Source organism: Scomber japonicus, chromosome 12 (genome assembly GCF_027409825.1).
Source record: "Scomber japonicus isolate fScoJap1 chromosome 12, fScoJap1.pri, whole genome shotgun sequence".
Lineage (NCBI taxonomy): Eukaryota > Metazoa > Chordata > Actinopteri > Scombriformes > Scombridae > Scomber > Scomber japonicus.
In genome coordinates this window covers 15,051,776-15,073,920 of record NC_070589.1, presented here as the reverse complement: position 1 = coordinate 15,073,920, position 22,145 = coordinate 15,051,776, and the positions used below count along the sequence as shown (strand labels likewise).

General features: G+C 41.9%; 3 protein-coding genes across 3 annotated transcripts; 1 reads left to right on the top strand and 2 right to left on the bottom strand.

Annotated features, from left to right (window-relative positions):
• The first annotated feature begins 246 nt into the window (after nt 1-246).
• Nucleotides 247-5,992, top strand: cactin. The gene is made up of 10 exons (XM_053330365.1): nt 247-489; nt 1,475-2,102; nt 2,217-2,312; nt 2,611-2,756; nt 3,062-3,224; nt 3,686-3,800; nt 3,953-4,145; nt 4,284-4,406; nt 4,613-4,974; nt 5,389-5,992. The coding sequence occupies exons 1-10, from the start codon at nt 269-271 to the stop codon at nt 5,877-5,879; spliced, it is 2,538 nt and encodes an 845-aa protein (XP_053186340.1). The 5' UTR covers nt 247-268; the 3' UTR covers nt 5,880-5,992.
• A 624-nt stretch (nt 5,993-6,616) lies between these two features.
• Nucleotides 6,617-12,316, bottom strand: sema4e (semaphorin 4e). Its single transcript, XM_053330366.1, has 14 exons — nt 12,023-12,316; nt 11,728-11,873; nt 10,716-10,778; nt 10,539-10,637; nt 10,337-10,436; nt 10,130-10,240; nt 9,880-10,031; nt 9,515-9,693; nt 9,244-9,400; nt 8,859-9,081; nt 8,656-8,771; nt 8,105-8,262; nt 7,965-8,017; nt 6,617-7,826 (listed from the first exon to the last, which is right to left on the bottom strand). The coding sequence occupies exons 1-14, from the start codon at nt 12,129-12,131 to the stop codon at nt 7,150-7,152; spliced, it is 2,343 nt and encodes a 780-aa protein (XP_053186341.1). The 5' UTR covers nt 12,132-12,316; the 3' UTR covers nt 6,617-7,149.
• Nucleotides 12,317-16,004: 3,688 nt separating this feature from the next.
• Nucleotides 16,005-19,840, bottom strand: stap2a (signal transducing adaptor family member 2a). Its single transcript, XM_053330370.1, has 11 exons — nt 19,733-19,840; nt 18,851-18,922; nt 18,642-18,761; nt 18,503-18,559; nt 18,255-18,406; nt 18,024-18,155; nt 17,841-17,910; nt 16,793-16,895; nt 16,600-16,695; nt 16,375-16,503; nt 16,005-16,289 (listed from the first exon to the last, which is right to left on the bottom strand). Exons 1-11 carry the CDS (start codon nt 19,838-19,840, stop codon nt 16,234-16,236), a joined length of 1,095 nt encoding a protein of 364 aa, XP_053186345.1. The 3' UTR covers nt 16,005-16,233.
• Between the last annotated feature and the right edge of the window lie 2,305 nt (nt 19,841-22,145).

Here is a 22,145-nt window from a genome sequence, read left to right as displayed (position 1 = left end):
ATAGAACCAAATTTGCGGAGCCTACATTAACAATAAAAATAGACGCAAAATAATAAATACATGTGCATAATAACATAAACATGCTTAACTAATTTACATTGCCGCAGTCAATGTAACAGTTTTCCATTAAATTTCAGTACATAAACCTAATTAAATAAATTAAATATCCATAGGTACATTTTTTGCACAGGCTGGAGACTAGTTGCTTTGTTACAGCTTATTTACGCGACAGAGAACCATCAGGACCCCACCTCGATAGCAGTTCGTTATGAGTCTGAAATCACGACGTCGGTCCAGAAGTCGGTGCCGGGATCAGCGGAACCGGTCCAGAATTAGCAGGTCTCGGTCTCCGGATGACAGTAGGGAGCGCAGCAGGTCCGCGGACACGAAACAAGCCGCCCGTGGCCGCGGACGGTCCGGCAGCAGAGACTCCAGCGGCGGCTCCGATAGCGAGCGGAGGCCCGGACCTCAACAGGGACGATCCTACAGGTGAGAGTCGCAGTTCATGCTACAGGACCCGCTGTAATAGTGATTTTAAATGTTGTAAAATATGAAATATCCGCAATAACGTGAACTTCTGCAAACCTGTTGCGGTTCAAATAAAACTGAGCCCGCCGTAGTCTTCGTTACTTTGTATGAATGAACCATAGACTGTATATAAGAATGCACATGTAAATCAGCACACATCCACAACGTTCTCCATTATCCACACACTCTGCTGTCATGCAATGAAATGACATTAAACATCATTTATTATTGACTGTTAATTAACTGTGGCACTGTGCCATAACCCTGAACACTATAATAGTATATGTATATATTTATGTAAAATATTTTACCCCCCATATTTTCTTTTTTATTATTCAATATATATCTCAGCGCTCTGTGCAGTCTTCACTTCTTTGCATTAGTGCTATCTTGTTTACAGTCCACAGAAATGGTTTCTCCTTCATACAATCATTCCTTTTGTGTATTTCTGAAGATTGTTATGTTATGTTTAAGTACAGTGTGAGTCTCTAAACCAGAGTCAAAGCCTCTGGCAAAGCATAAACATACTTCGCTTAGAGCTCTAGTTCCAATTAAAGTATGTAAAATAAGATAAGAGAAAATATAGTGGCAAGGATGCTTTTGCCCTGCACATTTTACCCAACCGACCAAAGTCTTAAAGCAACTTCCACTGCAGGTAAGGATCCAGTATGTAAACTAGTCGACTTGTTAGTAGATGTTAACTGTGTTGCTTATCGTCAAGGAGTTTGTAATGCATCAGGCTGAGAGCATACATTTTTGTCTGTTTTTCCTAGGGTTTATAGACAGTGTATTAACTTCAATTAAAATCAATGTAATCTAAAGGCAACCTGTCGACACTACTCTGTTGTTGTTGCTGAATAGTAGAGAACAAAATATATTCCTTTAATTTCCAAACCATAGTTGAACCTGCGGGAACAATAACATAATGTCACTTTTACTGTCTCAGTTCTGATTCAGATGATCCTAAAGTGAGGGGGAAAGGAAAGGAAACGGAGAAACGGAGAGGAGCATCTCGAGAGAGGAGAAAGGGAAGATCCCCGTCATCCTCAGACTCCCGTGATGGAAGCAGTGACAGAGAGAGGAGGAGACGGAGAAGTCCTGCCCGAGGGAGTCCGACCAGAGACAGAGACGCACAGAGGAGGGAGCGGAACAGAGATAGAGAGAGGAGGAGGAGCAGCAGCAGAGACCGGGAGAGAAAAGGCGAGAGAGATAAAAGCAGAGAGCGAAGGAAGAGGACCGAAGATGGGGAGCGAGGGAGGAGAGAGAGAAGCAGAGAAAGGACCGACAGAGACCGAAGGAGGCAACGCTCCAGTTCACCAGACTCTTCTGAGAGCTCGGGGTCTGATCGGGAGGTTCATGATGGCAAAGAGAAGGAGGCTCAGAAAAAACAGAGGGATATGCTGAAAGCTCTGGAGACACCAGAAGAGAAGAGGGCCAGGAGATTGGCAAAGAAAGAAGCAAAGGAGAAGAAAAGGAGAGAGAAGATGGGCTGGAGTGAGGAGTACATGGGATACACCAATGCAGACAACCCCTTTGGTGACAACAACTTGTTGGGCACATTCAAATGGCAGAAGGTGAGTTTTGGGCCAAGTTTGAGTAGCTGCTTGTCATCATTTGGTTTTGAAGTATAATAACTATCTTCTATATGATCTGAAGTATCCATGATTCTTGGTTTTATGTGTTCTCAGGCACTGGATAGAAAAGGCATTGGCCATCTTGGAGAAAAAGAGCTTAAAGAAAGGAACAAACGTATTCAGGAGGAGAACCGCAGAGAGCTGCAGAAGGTATGAGATGTGGGATCGTTTTTGGATGGTATGACTGTGTCAACTTTTTTGTTTGTTTCTTTATTGCGGCAGAATTAAGAGACTGAAGAGAAGATTTCTGTTGCTGTTAATAACAATAGTTGAGATTGAGGAGAAGAGCTCCGTATAGTTTGGAAAAATTGTACTGTACTGAAAATCAATCTAAACAAATATTTTATGACAAATTTAAGTACTTTTTTTTCAGATACCAATAGTATTGAGGGACACTCGAGACACTACAAACATCATACTTAATCATAGAAACTGTGTGTTTATGTAGGTGAAACAGCTGCGTCTGGAGCGCGAGCGAGAGAAGGCCATGAGAGAGACAGAGCTGGAGATGCTGCAGAGAGAAAAAGAAGCTGAGCATTTCAAGACCTGGGCTGAACAGGAAGACAACTTCCACCTTCACCAGGCCAAACTACGGTTAGTGCATAACAATCATTTCTCCTCTGGTGGTATAGGAGCCATTTATCTTTATTGTTGTCATGTCATTTTTTGTTTAGATTTAACTTGCAGTATTATTTTGGACACTGGGTGGCAGTCATTAGATTCACATGGTTGTATATGTTGTTCATGTGTGTACACCTGCCTTAATAAACAGCAACTATTTGACTGGATGTTTTATGTCACAAAGTGTATAATTGGTGGTATGATTTAAAGGCTTTTATAATAACTCCTTAATACATATATATATATACTCATTGTCCCACCACCTTGTGTGTGCTCAGGTCTAAGATTAGGATCCGCGATGGTCGTGCCAAGCCCATTGACCTTTTGGCGAAGTACATCAGTGCAGAGGATGATGATCTTGCTGTTGAGATGCATGAACCTTACACCTTCCTCAACGGCCTAACGGTCACTGACATGGATGACCTGTTAGAGGACATAAAGGTGCGTAGCTACATCACATTCAAGTATAAAAGTTGTGTGACTCTTTTTTTAAGGAGAGATGTGGTTATGTAACAAGTTAATCATGCGAGTCCTGTCTTTATCATGTGAAGTTTGACCATAAATGATACAGCTGCAATGATTAGTCATTTAAGTGATATCACAATCGACAGAAAATAAATCAGAGACTATCTTGATAATGAAATCATTCAAAGCTCTCAGATGTGAAAATTGGTTTCTATTCAGTTCGGTCTAATTTGGCATAACATAACCTATTCATTTAGATATGAGAACTGTACATATTTAGTTATAAAACATTGGGCCACAATACAGTTTTTATGCATTAAAAAGTTTGCTGAATTATAACACATCTTTGATTTTAAACCTATGAGATATGTTCAATTGTTATCTGACCCCTCACAGTTGCTTTACATGTATCATAATAATTATTATTATTGTTACAGGTGTATATGGAGTTGGAGCAAGGCAAGAACGTGGACTTCTGGAGAGACATGACCACCATCACTGAGGACGAGATCAGCAAACTGAGAAAACTGGAGGCCTCTGGGAAAGGACCAGGTACACCGTTTCCTCATTTTCTATCATAGGTAGATGCTCTTTACCTCCTGCTGTTGTTGTTACATCTGCACCCCTGTTCCCATCTGACAAATCATTTTGCCTGACCTACATTTCACATTTTTCTTTTTCTTTTTGTCTTTTTGAATCTCCAGGTGATCGTCGTGAGGGCATCAACACTGCAGTGAGCATTGATGTCCAGACAGTGTTCAAAGGAAAAACATACAGCCAGCTGCAGGCGCTGCACCTGAACATTGAGGGGAAGATTCGGGCAGGAGGATCTAATCTTGACATCGGTTACTGGGAGAGTCTGCTGCAGCAAGTCAGAGTCTACATGGCAAGAGCCAGGTACCAATGTCGGGACGCCCACCTGATTCTCCTGTAACAATAAAATGCTGATTTGAATGCTAATGCTAAATGCACCAAAAAAGCTATATGGGCAGCTAGTGAAAACTGATGGCTAAATATAAATACAACTTGTTGCAGGTTGAGAGAACGACACCAAGATGTGTTGCGTCAGAAGCTGTTCAAACTGAAACAGGAACAAGGAGTAGAGAGTGAACCTTTGTTTCCCATCATCAAAGAGGAACCGAGAAGTGATGAAGACACGTAAGTTGCTCTCAAATGACTGCACCTGCCCTGTACACATCCTCATTGAGGTGGGAAACTTGTGCAGGAACAGAGCGTGAGATTCTTCTTAATTCTCACTTCTGCTTTTTTCCCATTTTTTTAAAGTAAAAAAAAGTAAATATAAAACTTGTGGTTGCACTGACTCGTCACTTACAGAAATTAACACCAAATATTTTTTACAACAGCAGGGAAAGGGCAGAAGAAGACCCAGGTCAGTCATCTTCCTCCTCCACAAAAAACAAAAGAAGCGAAGAAGAGGAGGACGACGAGGAGGCAGGACCGTCCACGTCTACAGCAGGAAACGCGAACGAAGACGAGGATGGAGAAGACAAGGGTGACAAGAAGGAGGACGAGGACAAGGGTGAGGTGGTGGAGGCCGTGTTGACTGAGGAGGATCTGATCCAGCAGAGCCAGGCGGAGTACGACTCGGGCCGCTACAGCCCCACACTGCTCACGTCCTCAGAGCTGCCGCTGGACACACACACAATCGCCCCGGAAGAGGACACACATAGGCTGCAGCTGGCCCGCAGACAGCTACAGGTCACAGGTATGATTCCACACACACACACACACACACACACACACACACACACACACACACAAAGAGCCTGTAAGTCAGAGTTTGCATCTCTAGTGCATTCTGGGTCTGATAACCAACATGCAGCAATATTATTATGGATCCTTTTCCTGCCCTACTCTGCCTCTGATTGAATAGTACTCGTTGCCTTTGTTGCTTGGATGGATTGGTTAGGTTTAGGCATGTGTAGTGAAATTGGTGAGGGTAAGAATATCAGGGTAAGCCAATCAGAGCCATAGTAGGATGAGTCTTTCCAAAAAAAGCAGTGGGATCCATGATAATGTGTCTTTTCTGAGGGTTTCAGTGAGTTTCCAGCGGTTGATTGTATTAATGTGATACAGATGTTTCTTTGACATCTTCTCTGTCTGTCTGTCTGTCTGTTAGGCGATGCCAACGAGAGCGCAGAGGACGCATTCGTACGTCGTGCCAAAGAGGGCATGGGCAATGATGAGGCCCAGTTCAGCGTGGAGATTCCCGTCACAGGGAAGATGTACCTGTGGGCAGACAAATACCGCCCCAGGAAACCCCGCTTCTTCAACAGGGTCCACACAGGCTTCGAGTGGAACAAATACAACCAGACCCATTATGACTTCGACAACCCTCCACCCAAAATCGTCCAGGGTTACAAGTTCAACATCTTCTACCCAGATCTGATCGACAAGCGCTCCACCCCGCAGTACTTCCTGGAACCCAGTCCTGACAACAAGGACTTTGGGATTTTAAGGTTCCACGCTGGCCCTCCGTACGAAGACATTGCCTTCAAGATCGTAAACAGAGAGTGGGAGTACTCGCACCGACACGGCTTCCGCTGCCAGTTCGCCAACGGGATCTTCCAGCTGTGGTTCCACTTCAAGAGGTACCGCTACAGGAGATAAGAGGCCCCATACCGACCAAGATGGACCAGGACACCAGTCATTGTGTTTTATTATCGAGGCTGTATAGTCAATGTCCTTTGTTGTATTGTTGTAAATGCTTTTCCACTTAAAATCAGATCGTTAGCTACAAATCACTCTGTACTGTCTGAAAAGGTCATTTTGTAATGTACTCTGAAAATTACACATTAAAGATTTTTGTTCTCCTTTGTACTCTTTGCTGAAGTATGTTTTGTGTTTTGGGCACACAATTTATTAACAACAAAGTAAAAGTGTAGAAAGTCACTGTGTTGATTTAGCATGTTAGTATGCAAACATTTGCTAATTAGCACCAAAACAAGTACACATGAGAGGCTGATGGCAAAGTCATGAGTTTTGCAGGTATTTGGTCATAAATGATGGCACAAAAAATCAGGAGTTTGAAGTTATTACAATTCATAACCTAGGGACTACACAAATGTACCACATTTCACAGTAATCTATCCAACAGTTGTCAAGATATTTGGTCTGTACCAAAGTGTTGGGACATACAGAGGCTGCTATCCATAGAGCCACACTGCTTGCGTGAATAAAAACAGTTTTCATATGGAGGAGTTTCAAACCTGGCGAAAGATTGCTCTGTGAAAAATGCTGACATAAACAAGAGGCTTCAACTTCAAAAACTGATCCGTCATACACATAAGCTCAAAGATGATTCATAACAGCAGGTAATACTCACACTGTGTTTCACATTCTTTGCAAGTCTGGTCTTGCTGAACACTAGTAAATCTTGGCTGCTGTATTTGGATACATTGGAACAACACAAGGACCAGGTAGAAAAGTTTTAATACTATAAAACTAAAATCTTTGCTACTAGTGGTTAGAGATGAAATGGCTCAATTTTAAATTACATTCCCTGTGAATATCATACCAGTCTCTGTAAAATATAAATCTAAATTTAATAGCAAACATTTTTCCTTTAAACACATTTTACAAAATGCACCTACAATTGTAATAAAAAAGACATGAAAATGTAAAGCAGGAATTAAAGAGTCTCTCCATCTGTTTCAAAATAAAACTAATTATAGGATGTTTTGGTGTATTCAGTCTCAACAATGTATAGTCTCTCAAAACAAACTCCAAACCACTTTGAATATTTTTATACTCAAACTTAGTGAATGCCACATAAATTGAGATTTCAATTCTCACTAGAATTGATGAATCCAGTCCATTTGCCTGGAAACAAACAGTTTGGGAGATTCTTGCTGTGAGGATCATAATGTACTGGTCATTTTCAAATTTCTGACTCATCATCTATAAACTGCAGAGACGGTAGGGATACTTCTGGGGCGTTCTCCCCCTCTGCGGCACTGAATCCCACCTCTCCATCGGTGTGGTTGTTATTAGGGCTGCCCGTGCCTGCTCCAGACACCAGTGGTTTGTCCTCTGCTAATGCAGGCCTCAGTGCATCTTGTTGGGTCACAGTGGCGTTGAGATGCCCCTGCTCACGGGACTGCTGGGATTGCTCTCTATTCTTGTTTCTGCATCCCCAGGGCAGAGGTAGGTGGCCTTTGTAAAAGTTCCAGGCCAAAAGAGCAAGAAGAGAAACCACTAGCAGCCCCACTACAGCCTGCAGTCCAGCCACAGAGGGGCCACCCCTCTGAGCCTGGGGACCAAATATGTGTCCACCGTTGCCAGCATCTGGGTCTACTTTGACCTGGTACTCTGCAACAGTGGTTGTGTACTCAGCGACTTTGGAGCGTTCCACAGATATGCACCGGTAATAACCAGTATTGGATTTTGAGGCGTTGAGGATGAGCAGTCCATCCGGTTGACGCAGAAGGCGAGGTGAAAAGGTGAGAGGGTGGTCGTCCTGCTGCCATCTGATATTTGCCAAGTTGGAGGGCGAAGGACAACGGAGCTTCAGGTTGCCACCTGGCCAGATGTTCTGATTCACAGGTTTCACAGGGTCTAAAAGCAAAACAGAGGTTCCCAATGACCCACAAATGACCTAAATATAGCTCTTTCCAGTTTACCCAGTCAGACTTAACAGTTCACTTTTTATATCAGTCACAAAAAATATGCACAAATGATGCAGTGTGCACTCACCAGCTCCTGGGCAGAGAGTGGCATTTCCATCTTTTACACTTTGGATAAGTTCACTAAAGCAAAAGACAATAAGACACGATAATCTAAATTTTGTTTGGATTCACACTTGCGTCATATGATGGGACATATGATGATCCTACCTTTGTGCATTAGAAAGGGTGACACATTTTCCAGCAACTTTGTCCCAGCCACAGTATGGGTCCCTGGCTAAAACACAGTCCATACAGGAAAGGGATCTCCCACAGGTGGCTAGTGGTATCTGCACTGCTCCGTAGTCTGAGCCTGCATAGAGCTGACCCTGTACAATTTTCGATCCATCACACACAAACACAAAGCCATGTAAAAAACAAAAAGAACTACATGTCTAATAATAATATTAGGGAAATACAATATTCACAAAGCTAAATGTAGTCACTCAAACCCCTGTTTTTTGGCATTCCAAAGGGAAATTGAACAATACATCCAGAGCATCTGTGACTCAAATAATAAGAAAGCACATATAATTTGTGCTCTTTATTTACTGTATTTGTTTGTATGTACATTAATAACTGCCTTTGTACTGAAATATTACTGTCAATAAAGATTTATTGAAGAAAAAAACAACAACACAAAGCCATGACAGAGATACTGTAATTTATAAGAAACAGTCATTTAAAGCCATTCATTTGGCTATATTAGAGTTTTGAATTACCGTGACGTTGGAAAATTTCAGAATCTTGATTGGCTCTGGGGGCTTGAAGAGTTGTACTTCTTCTATGATGAACATTTCTCCATCATAGTTAACAGCTTTCAGAATGGTGCCTTCCTCTTTTTATATAAAAAGATAGAAACATGCTACATTTAGATGATGACAAAAAAGCAAAAAAAAGTGACAACAGTATTCAGGTACAACACCTGTGCCTATGAACATCACGTGGTACTTGTTTCCATCTGCCGCCTGTGCTTGGTTGACTATGATGCATGTAAATGTAGCTCCCCTTCGCACTAGTAAGGGCTTCTGTCCTATTGGCTGGATGACATGGTCCATGAGGGGCTTATCTTTGATAAATTGAAGGGTCCGGTCTGGGAGGTCCAGAGACACTTTTATGCCGTCTTTACGAGCTGCATTGTCTATACACTGGCAGGGGAAGAGGGGAAGGAAAGAGAAAAGGGAGAACAACGGTGTCAGAGTACAAAAGGAATCAGCTTCCTGCTGGGAGACTGGTAAAAAAAAGTTTCCTTTTGAGATTTCTCATTGCTTCTAATACATGCACACATGCTGTATAGTGGGCAAACTCACAGCTCCGGGCCGAGGGACGGGGACTTCTCCGCTATACATCACCCACTTAACAAAAGAGGTTTCTACGGAGACTGGAGACTTATACTTGCCCTCCGCAAACACTCTGCTGATGTCAGACACGCGGTACACACACACTGCCGACAGGCCTGATGTGTCCCTGAAACACAAACACATACAAAGAAATTGTGAACTAAGTGGAGCACCACAGACCATTAAAGAGAAAGAAACCTTCCCCCTTCTGATACAGACATGTTTTTTATATCAAACGTACGACTGTGGTGTGAAGATGGCAAAGAACAAACAGTCCTTCCAGGGCTGCTGGGGGTCACACCAGCGGTAAGTGTCCTGGATAATGTAGGGAAGCTGGGACTCCAGCACTGGGCAGTCCATCCTGGCCTTCAGGAAGGATGTCCATTTCTTCTGTAAAGTCCTCAGACCTCCGACATCTCCCTGGGAGAACATAAAGACATCATAATACCACACAGACAAATGGAAAAACATGGAGACAAACGGTCTGCACAATCAGGCAGCGGAAAGGGTGGAAAAGAGCAGCTGAGGAAGTGCTATTTATATGTTAACATTACATTGGGAACTAGAGCTGTGAAAAAAAAGTGTGTGCATGCAAGACTGACTCACCTTGCAGACACGGGCCACACGGGAGACCACCAGTTTGTTGTAACAGTCGCACTCCACAGCTGTCTCACTGAAGAACAGGTAAACCTTGTCATCATCTCCCTGATAACTGTTCTCACTCTCTGGCATCTGAGCCATGGAAACAAAGTTGGGCTCTGAGAAAAGAAAGACATAAAAAGATGAACTTTGACTCCGCTACGATCACCAAGGTGGCAAAAACCTTGCATGAACGTAGCATCTTCTCTCATCTTACCATTGAGCCAGGAACTTTTGAACTCAGAACGTATGGAGCTATCAGAGCTGCGCATCAGGACGGGTTCAGAGCCCAGGAAATTCATTGACGTGGCCGAGTACAGACTGTCATCTGGCAATACAGCAAGCACAGAGATACATATGTAAACATTTGGTTGCGTTAAACTTCTTCCAAAAAGATTTTATACTGTTGAGTTATGCTACTCACCAACCATGACAGAGGCATATCTCTGGAAAGGATCAAATGGACACTTCCCTTTCCCATCCTCTATTTTTTTCTCCAGAGTCAGATTTCCATCCACGTATGACTGCACAAACACATTGTTTAATCCCGGTGCTTTTGATGTTGTTATGAATTCGCTTCAATGTACAGCATGAAATATTAACAGAGAGGGAGCGCTCTGACTCACCATGTAGTCACACTCTGGATCAAAAGCATTGGTTCCACACACATACATCCTGTTATCATCCATCTTATGCAGGGTTCTGATATAGTTTTTACACTCCGTCTGTAAATGGATGTTAAAAAAGTGATGGCTACATATGCTCAATATGCAATCAATGTGTTAATATTGAACCTGACTCACCTCAGGATCTTTCCCTTTGTTTTTACAATCAGTGATTTGTTTGTCTGTCACTTCCCATTTGACCTAAATGAGTGAAAACAGTTTTAGTTACACACTCAGTTATAAAAACAGATAAATGTAACATCTTTTACACCCGTTAGAGCAACAATGCAGTTGTTAGGACGACAGAAGTTTAGAGGAGCAGATAAAAATATCTTTGTACTGCAAACTATGTATTACTCAACTTTACTCGCCTTTTTTGGTTTTCCATCAGGCAAATGTGGTGGATAGTACCTGGTATCTGGTGTCAAGCAAGCTGAGCTGATACTATAAAGTGATGTGAAAAACTGCAGTCCTCTCAATACCAGGCTCTCTCACTCTCACTTTTTATCTTGTCTATTTTAAAACGTGTTGGGAGGCTGGCAACAAAGCCTTTTGTTTCAATGTTATCAAAGAAGAAAAATGTCCTCCCCTTGTCTTAAATTAATACAAGAGTACTTCCTTCTTTTATGAATGAAGTGGTACACAAGCTAAAGCTACAACACTGTGTATGTTTGACCGATCAACAACGGTCATCCCTGAAAACCGAGCCCTGCATTGATATATCTAATAGAAAACGAAATCCAGAGGAATAAAGCGAGTAGAGCTGAATAGAATAGAGCTGAGTCAAGCCCATACCATGTAATGATACAACTGCTGCTGATGATGATAAAAGTGTAACTTAGGTGGAGACACATCAGTTAAAAATTTTTAAAAAAGTAAAACTTTTAATAAAGCTGGATGTTTTTTGTGCTGGGTGACAGTCATACTGTATATTAGAGTAATAATAGAGTGTTACTAAGCTAAAAAATAGATAGTCTGGTTAGTCACAGGATGTGTTTAACCACACAGAGCTCATAGTCTAGAGTGAAACACAAGTTTGTTCTTCAAAAGTATTTAACCCTGGGCCAAGAAAGCCTTGATAAGAAAGTTAACTGGCACTGCTCCAGAGCAGGGCTGGCCTTGACTACAATGTTAACACAGGTGTTATTACCGAAGCAAGTTTCTTGGAGACATCGTTTAGGTCCAGAGCATACACTGCCTCCCTGGCCCCCAGCACTAGCAGACCCAGGTCCTCTCTCAGCAGCATGGTCGAGTAGTTGAACACACCCTCCTCATGAAACAAGTGTGCGTTATCCCCTGGAGACAGCATATACATGATTAACTGAGCAATCACCAATGACTAAACCCTGTTTCCCAATAAGTCTGTCCAAATTCAAACCATGGAGGCTGCCATCGATTGTAAAACTGTAAGCCAAAAGTTACACAAGACAGATAGCAACACTCACTATGATAGGGCACAGTTCTGCGTGGGACGCAGTCCAACGGTGAGTCTTCGTCCAGTGTCAAGGCCAGGGGCAGCAGCCAAAAGACACTGAGGGACAGCAGCGGATGCATGGCTCTTTTGTTTGAGTCTAAGAGGAATTTAAGCTTTATTGTTTCTGTAACAGTCAGTCGCACAGGGGTAAAGGCAGCGAGTGGCTTCTATGACGCGATGAGGTCTTTACTAACTGAAGGGCACTGGCCCCTTTACTGGCCCCGCTCAGCAGGCTGTCCATGATGAGATGGATGGCACAGACCGAAGAAACAAAGCAGAGGAGAGCTGAAAGAGACAAGGTTGCATGGATATTACAATCAATTCACCAGAAGGGGGATCTGACAGACCAAAACCTTCAAATATGTATGGCAAAGCACCAAACAAAGGGGGAAATGAGATGTGATGGGAAACATTTAAGATTTTGCTTAAAAATTAAGCATAAAAGTAGCAGAATGGCCAGAAAGGGCAGAGTGAGCTAAAGTCAGCGCGGCAGTAATTCTGTCAGTGCCATAGTGATGTTAATGCAGGGCCATGAAAGGCATTCAGCAGGGTGCAGGGATGTCAACCTCAGCTCTCCTGCAGCACCAAACACTAGCACACAATGAGAGATTCATAGAGAGTGCCAAAGTCTGGTGGAGATGAGAGAAAAACTAGGTTTCGAGTTTCAAGTCATGTTTTGCACACACACAAACAGGAAACATGTTGGTTTGGCTCACCCTAACTTCACTAAGTTACAGGTTGACAAATAGCTTGCACTTGCTTCTTCTTTACTTACCATGTAGTAACAGTAACATCTGCTGTCTGTTTCTTGTGACTTTGACCACTAGTATTACTACAACCTGCTAAGTGGGTGTGTGCTTCCGTGTGCTGTATTTTACTGATTTGCTGTGGCATGTCAGAGAATGCAGCCCTGATAACATGTTTCACATATTTGGCCCAGGGGCTAAAGCCAGCTTCACTCAATACCAGTCTGCATACACACCTTGTCTTTCAGATTTATGCGATAAATGTCAGCCAGCAAGAGCAAAACGCACTAACAAGAGTACAGCACACTGAAATCTGTTTTTGAGGTTACACATGAAGCTCGGAACAATTTAGGTAGGCTAGTGGCTTGTTTAAATTTTTAAAGGTGTATTTTGTTATTTATTTTGAGCGATGGATTTAAGCCAAAACCGCTAAGCTAAAACAGTCAATCTAGCTCAAGCAGGTTAGACGACACAGATCAACGTTTATCACTTACCTGGGCACTGACACGCCCAAGACGGTTGAAGCGTCCATTAAAGAAATAGTCCAAACACCTGTTTAAACGTTATTTATAAACCACTAACTCCTCGTTAACCAGCCGGTGTGTAGTCGGACTAACTCATAATGTTAATATACGCATGGAAAGTGTAAAAAAACCCGCACACGACTAGTTTGCAGATGCTCAACGTGCTGCAGAAATGTAAAACTCCGACTCGCTTTAGCTCCGGTTTCCTTCAAGACTGAACGTTGAATGACGGCGGAAACTTTTTCATTCCTTCACCGGACACGGCTGCGTCGCTGTTGTTTTTTCCCGTCACACCGCACCGGAGCGTTTCCTTTCGAGAAGAGCGTTTTGAGATGTGATGAAGTGAGAGTTTGCGAAAACCGTGTTCAAGCCAGCCGCCTTTTAAATCCATTTGCGCAGGTACTGCAGTAATTATGGCGGCATCGAATCAAAGCCGAACGAGCGCCCTTAGGCTACCGTAATTTCTACAGAAGCAGTGCAATGAACTGCTCAATTTAGTTGATTTGGTCAAATTTGGTTGATTTGGTCATTTTCCTTGAGCAAACTAGATCAGCAATATGTATATATATCTGCCGGATCTGTGGTGAACTGAACAGAAAATGCAATGTTAAACTCTGATTAAGTTTATGGCATAAAGCAGCTCATAAAGGCTATCACGGGACAACTCATTCAGCCAAATAGCTCCACCGCACCCTGCTGCAGCGCACCTCAGTAAACTTGACAACTAAATGTACCAGAACAATTTAGAAGTTAACTTCACGAAAAATTAAATTAGACAACTATAAACATGAAAAAATACAGATAATATAAATCTAGTCTTTAATAAAAATCTGTCTCTTTATTATAGCCTATCGATAGTAGAGAGATGACAGGGAGATACCTCTGGGCTGCTTTCATTTTCATTATTCACTAATCTGTTTATTATTTTCTCACATATCGATAGGTGGTAAATAAGTAAGTAATAAAATATCAAACAATGATATAAAATGTTAATCACTGTTTACCAAAGGCCAAGGTGCAACCTTAAATGTCTTGTTTTGTACTGAGCAACAGCCCACAACCCAAAGATATTTACTTTATGTTCATAGACAACTAAGGATACTAAATATTCACATTTAAGAAACTTAAACAAGATCATGTTTTTTCTTTAAAAATGACCCAGCCTATTCAACTAAGTGTCTGCTGTAAGATATGCACCCAACCCCAAAGTTGCCCCCTAAAAATCACTTTCATAACTAAATGAGTATAACTTAAACTTGAATTATTGGGGGAGGGGTGGGGTGGGAGGGATCTGATGATTTCCAATATACATATTTCCTTTAGCTTCTAAGATCATGAAATATGTCCCATAAGCTGAAATAAACAACTTAAAGACAACATCAACAAAACACTCCTCCATTGCCCTGCTGAATTGTAAAAGAATAGCTTAGACCTTTGCAACATTTTGAACACTTCTTTTATTCTACTCATAGTGTCATTCATTCAAACATTTTCTAATTTCCTCATTACAGGAAATCAAGACTTCAATCAATGACTTGTGCCTATGAGACTGCGACTGGGACTACATTTGAGAAAGCATGGATAATCAATTCACCACAAGGACAAATGACATCCATGCAAAACAATTGAATGCCCTCAATATCTAACAAACACTATTCTTTGATAGTGATCAAGTAGTCACAACACATAATGTACAAACATACAAGAAACCGTTCATTGTAAGAAGACAATTTCAGTCAGTTGATCACAGCTTGCCTCTAGTACTCAGACACTTCAAATATATATTAGTCACCCATGTGTAAATACTTATTACTCTTTAAACACCCTCAGATCTGTAGTACTTTTGAGAAGGTAGAGGTAGGGCAGAGGGTGTGATAAAGCCAATAGTCAAGGCCAGGTTCGGTCTGCATCAGAAAAGGTTTAGTCTATCTCAAGTGTTTTGTTCTTATGTTATTACTCAGACTGTGCTGATAAAGTTTAGAGTCACTTTAGTCGATATCCATTCCACTAGAGGGCACCCTTGCATATCAATACAGTAAACATTTTTTTTCTTTTTTCTGAGGAGGAACAGAGATCACCTGGAAGTTTTAGGCAGGTCTGAGCACTAGTGAGTCATAGCACCATACAGTAGCACAAACACAGTAGCAGAGAATAAGGAAACACTTGAAAATATGCACTAGTGGCACAGAGTCACAAATGAGCCACAGCAGTGTCATTAAATCAACAAAACATTAATGGTTGCTTATCAATCACTAATAGCACTCAGAGCAGCAGGCGGGGAGATTGTGCAGTTTTCAGTTTGTGGCCAGCTCGGCTGTGTTCAGATGATTTTTCAGTCATGCCACATATAAAGAGGTGAATGAGAATATTGTCTGAGCTGAAACCTGACAGTGCCTGGTTTCATTTACTTTCAGAGTAGATGAAGTTCCAGTTCAGGTATCAGGTCATAGTTTGTCGCTCTGGTGTTGATCTTGGCAATCAGTGGTTTATTTGTTCTTGGTCACTGGTGTTGCAGCAGTAACACTAGCAGCTCAGCACACAAACACAGGCTCAGACAGGAAAATATCAGGCTCAGTTGGTGGTCCCGTATGTGTCGGTGCTTCTACGACCGGTTTTCAGCTGCCAGTCATATTGCAAAGCAGTAGTGGATTTTTACCCAACCAAGGTAGGCAGCATTTTGTGAGGTTGTATGAATCTAATCCAGTGTTTACCAACCGGTCTTGCTCTTAAAGACATACACATCAAGACCAAAACTAATGAAAGTCAGAACATCCTGAAGCTCCCTATGAGTAGGTGGCAGTAATTTGTAGTCCCTTGTGTTCCACCTAGAAGGCACAGGATGAATACATAGCTGCGGTGAGAAGGGGTTTGGCACTGAAGATTGGCGAAGCTTGCAGCAGGAAGATGTTCCTCTACTCCTGACTGGCTCGTCTCTTCTCCAGCTTAATTTTGAGTTCCTCGTTGAGTGCTATTGAAGGACAGAAGAAACTGAGGGTTGAAACAGAACTGTGATTAAATCAGCGGTGACTACAGCAGGCAAAGTAAACACTTACTCTGTGCGAGAGGCGAAGGGGAGAGAATGAGTCGTCTCATTGGGTTGGTGGGTGAAGCCGGCACTGGTGAGGTCAGGATACGGCGGTCTGGGGCAGGAGACCTGGACAGGGGGCTACTGGACCAACGATCTGCACCAGAGAGAAAATAACAAACAAACTTAGTGATCATTATTGCTGCCTGACTATGTCTTTCTGCAGATGTTTTTTTATGTGAAAGAGGCTAACCTTGTTTTGGGGGCAGTGCAGGAGCCTTTGGCAGGGGGCTGGACTGGGCAGTGTGGAGGATCCTCTCTCCATTCTCATCATTGGCAGAAACGTATGCTGATGACAAAAAAAACAATGAAAAAACCCCCCCAAAATTAAATTAAAAGACTGTTTAAAGACATGGAAGGCATTTTGAGCTGGATAACTGCCTTACTGATATTCTCCTCATAAGGCTCCTCCAGGAGGAAAGGTTGCAGAGTTCCTAACGTCTTCTCAACCAGGGCATCGATGACCTCGTGAAGTGTAGCACAGGGAATCTACAGTGGCAAGCAGAAATCTATTGTAGTAGATACCTTAACAGTTGATGGTTTGTAATAGGATTAAACTGGTGAGCCAAACCAAAAATGAACTGATATGAGAATTGATCCTTCGCTCGCTTGTGGGGCTACATATCACAACCTCTTGATTTTGTACTAAAGTTCTTTACAATGTAGTACAAAGTCAAGAGATTGTGACATCTAGCACTACAGGCTAGCAAAGGCCTGCCTTACACAGAAATACTGTCTGGAGACTAATAATATTTTCACTGTTAATAGTCTTTGGAGCATTTTCCAAACAAACTAGTGTACCTGTGTGGTGAAGAATCATATCACCTAATGCAGCAATGTTATCAATGGTTTTTGGACAACAACAGAGGTCTACTACACAGAAGAATATGATACACAGCCTAGGATACACACACATTACATGTAAGTAGGATCAATTCATTGTTGGTTCTGTACATGAAATTTGTTAGCAATGAGAAAAATATAGATAATTACCAGCCTTATCCTTTAATGGTGTTTATACATAACCAGAGACATTGTTGATTGCTATCATCACAAAGAATTACTCAAATTTCTTTTTAAATTAAGGCTGTGTCTAAAACTATTCAAAAATACAAAAATCTGTGTGAGGACAAAGCTATATTAAAAAGTGAGAGATAGTGTTATATGACAACAAGACAGAGCTGTTGTGAGTTTTATTATTATTATTTGACTTCCCGTTAACAAATCTGTTTTGTGTTTTCTATCTTTTCTAATATTTAGCCCTGTTTTTCCCATAAATACACAATCATGAAATAGCATTATGAATGTGAATATACTGCATTAATTAGTCAGTTGTGGTACATAAATAATGTACACAAAATGTATGATTCCACATTCTGAAAAGTTGAACATTGTTGCTGTTGTTGTTTATCTGGAGGTATATTATGCACTTACTGGGTTTTCTACATCAATGATGTAACCACCTTGGTCCCTCTGAGTCACACGGTAATGTCTGAACACTGATCTGGAGCAAAAAAAGATATGAACAATCAGGGAGCATGTGATGTTTGCATTGACTTGTGATGTCTGGTTGGGATATTTGCAGCTGTGGCATCCTGATGTTCAGCAGGTGTTTACCCGTTGAGGTCCTGTCGAGTGGTGACAGCCAGTGAGCATCCATCTCTGCCTGGACGAAGCAGCATGTTGCCACAATCTGGGTGTCTCTCTAAAAGGACTTCAGCCTCTGTTCGGGACACTGGTCGAAAACACCTATGTGTCACACACACATACATATCATTAATGCTAATGCAGTCATTCACATACACAAATAGTATACAGTACATTTTCTCAACACAGAGGAGAACTCACGGTGGGATTTCTCCAACTAAAGGAACAGAGAGAGGTGAAGGAGGAGCTCGTGTGGGAGTGCGAGTTCTCCGCCTGGACCTTTCTTTCTCCACCACCTCTCTCAGCATCTGCAGCTGGCCCGGCAGCAACGTGAGACTAGATGGTACATTCAGCTATGATCAGACAGAGCAGAGAATTTGTTAGGAGACTGCACATTGCAGACAGGCTGGTACAGGGATGCAGTAGATCTGTAAAAGATGAATATTTACATCAATGACAGAGAAGAGGAAACCCTTCCACAGCTCCCTTGATTCCAAGTTGGGTGCCTAGAAAAGAAGACCGCACTTGAACTCTTTGCCAAAAAGTGCTAATTTGAATGCATGTGTGTGCATTTTGAGTGAGTGTTACTGTTAGTTTGGTCTCTCCATCCTTCATGCGCAGGATAAGTCTGGCTGCCTCCAGGTTTCTGTCCCGGCTGCAGTCGTCCTTCAGGGACACAAACCCACTGAGGTCCAGCTTTTCTACATACTGAAACACACACATACACAAATCTTCATGTTACTGTGTCAATACATAACAATGCATATAAAATAAGACGTAATTGATGTGAAACTTACATGAGTGTCCTTGGCATTATTGAAGAAATACAAAGCATTCCCACACAGACAGGTCCACAGACGCTTGGATGCCTGTCAGGAAAACCCCATACAAATAAGCTGCTGTGACAACAGTGGTGTCGCTTTTCCACATCTGTTTCCCCATCTATTTTCTCTATGTATCTCATTTCCTGTCCCTAGAGATGGTTGATGGGTGAGCCGCAGATGCTGTCAATCTGTGTCCATGGATCACTGCAATACCCTGCACCTGAGCCAGGCTCAGATTGCATTTCTGTACTTCAATAAAAGAAGCCTAATGGGAGAGGGTGCCCTAAGGGAGGGGGGTTCCCCTCCTTTTTGATCAGGTTACATAGAATTGGAAACATGCAAAAGGATGCTTTAGCAATGGTGTGAATTTCAGTTTGTGTAACTTTGTATTTGATATTGAAAATTCACTTCACGAATGAGGATCTCAAATATATGTCTGAGTCAGCAGCCAATATCGCTCTAAAATATATATGTAATGAAAATGCTTGGCAAAAATACAGTATATGATATAAATGTCTATTTATTGTGATAAGGGACACAGCTACCATGTGATGATGTCATTTAAATGACAGCAGGGTCTCCACGATTCATACGTCGCGACTCGTTCATAAATTGTTGCATGCTTTTCCTGTCATATTCTTGCAAAACCAGACTGAGGAGCATAACAAATCTGACAACCTCCATGTGAAAAATCCCCCAGCAGCACCAGCATACAGTCTCGCCTCGCCCATTCTCACACAATAAGGAAGTTGACAGCTCACTGGGAATGGGGGGATCAGCCGGTACACTGACCCTCCACCATCCACTGCACGCATTGAAACAACATGGCACTTGATCTGCACCGGGCAAGCCTACCTTTTCTTTCGGTCCTCGCGTCTCCAGGTACCCTTCATAGTAGCAAGGCGGGAGCTGCGCACGGGGTCCCCCCGGCCCCGAGCGCTGCCTGACGGGTGCAGCAGCCATAAGTGTCACTGGCTGGGCACCGATCGAGGACAAAGGGGCGCTGAGTAATTCGGGGAGTGACACGCCTTCCCCGATGAGATAGTGCTGTGGCAATAATCCAACAGCTGGCTGGTATATCCTGCTGTGTTTAGGGGTCATACAGAAGGGTGGTTGTGCAGATTAAAAATCGGAGGGTTTTGGGATAAGCGTCCAAAAGGTATATACATGTTTATTGACCAAAATGAGCAATTTTGCAAATGTCAAGACATGTAATTAAGATTCAAGCTACATGAAGTCAGATGCAAAAAAAAAAAAAAAAAAAACAATGCTACGACTCTATTATCTTTTCTGCGCTTCTGTACACGTTTTTATCACTAAATTGTATCAATTAAAAAAGACCAATTTACAGCCTGGGATGTTATTTCCCATGAAAGACACAGTGGGAGTCAAATTATTTAATATTTATTTAAACAAGTGAATGAAGAGCATCCATTCCCCCTGTAGTAACAAAAATATACAATACACAGACGATTACATTTAATAAAGAGGTAATCCATACATCCTAAAGATAATCCAGGATAATCCCACTTTCCGTCTCCCCACAATGTCACAGTTACAAAAATAAGGCATTGCATAAGACACAGAGGCTATAATAAAGATACATGCACAGAAGTTACATATTAAACACAGAAAAATTACATTAAGAGTATATGTAATAAAATAAAGCTTTAAGGTCTGTTAATACTTCATCAATATTGCAAAACTGCAACTCGTAAGGGTACTAACTTAATACCAGCCATCATAGAATTTAGTGTTGCAATAAATGTCAGCCGCAGCATTCAGACAACTATTTCAGCTGTGACACTAGCAGCACACAAAAATTGATCTTTGCCCTTTGTTCCACGACATTATTCATCATCAATATTATACAAGCTACATAATAGCTCAACCTGAGCCCCCGATCCTCTACCCCCTCTCTCTAACTCTGGGCTTTTGATTTAGTGTAATGAGGCATGTAAACCCACACCTGAACCACGCAGTTATTACTCCTCACAGCCCAACCCTATGGCCTTATACATAACATGAATAACATAGGAGTAATGCAAACATAACATTAAAGATGCACATACTATGATAACAATGAGATTATTCCAAGGATGGTGCAGGAGACTGAGCTCCAGAGGCACCATGGGATTGGGTTGGGGCAGATAATGAGAAAGGGGGTAGGGGTACAGGGGCAGGTGGTGAATAAAGACCAGTGGGGGAGGGCATAATCTACTGCTGTGCGCCCTTCCTTTCTGAAAAGACCTGTCTGTTCCGCTCCCAGTCTAAATAGAGATGGGAGAGTTGAGTGGGGCGGGGGGCGGTCTAACAAGGAGATCATGACAAGAGGAGAAAGTTGGCATTTTAAATGAACAGCGCAAAACCTCACAGTTCATAGTCTGCTTGTAATAGGCTTAATTGAAACTGAAACCAGCTATTGTGTAAAGACCTTCCTCATTATTAGAAAATTCACTACACAATAGTTGTGGGATAGCATTTTCTGTCAGGTCTGGTGCACAGTTTCAGCCTGAAAACCGAGGCAGGTACAAAAACACCCAACACACATCAGATTAATTTCCATGCTCCTAATTACAGGTTAAAACATACTAAAGCCAAGCTTACCCAACACTATAGAGGAAAACAAATCCCAGCTTCACAAACAGTTGGGTAAAAACCCACAAAACATTGTGACACTGCCAGCAGTATCAATGGAGCCTGAGAAAATAGAGGAGCTGAAGGATGTGTGCTTATGGCTTTGGTGTTATGCTGTAAAATGTTTGAGGTGGGGGTAAATCATGCATCACTTGTTTCCTTTTAATGACAAACTGCAACCTTGTGCAATTTAGGGGTTTCTGAAACCTTTCTTTGGCATCAGCTATATAAAGATAAGAGTCTGGAGAGCAATAACAAACACTTAAGAGCTGTAGGCAAATTAAATAATTGACAACTTTGCAACAATTAAGGTGATACATATGATGAAGCATATTTATGGAGTTATCAAATCTAAAACATGTTTATCTACACTAAACAGCCTTTGAGTTTCTGATCAGCTGTAGTGTGTGAATGAAATAACAGTCAAATACAGCTGTCACTCAATGTTACCTACTGACTGGCTCAAGCTAGTTTTGACGCTTATATACACAGTACCACTTAATAGTCTGGACACACCTTTCCATTACCTTGAATGACTAAGTATGTCCAAACTTTTGACTGGTACTGTACATATATTCTTATATATGCAATTGAAAAAATCTAAACTAAAACTTAAGACATGCTACCCAAC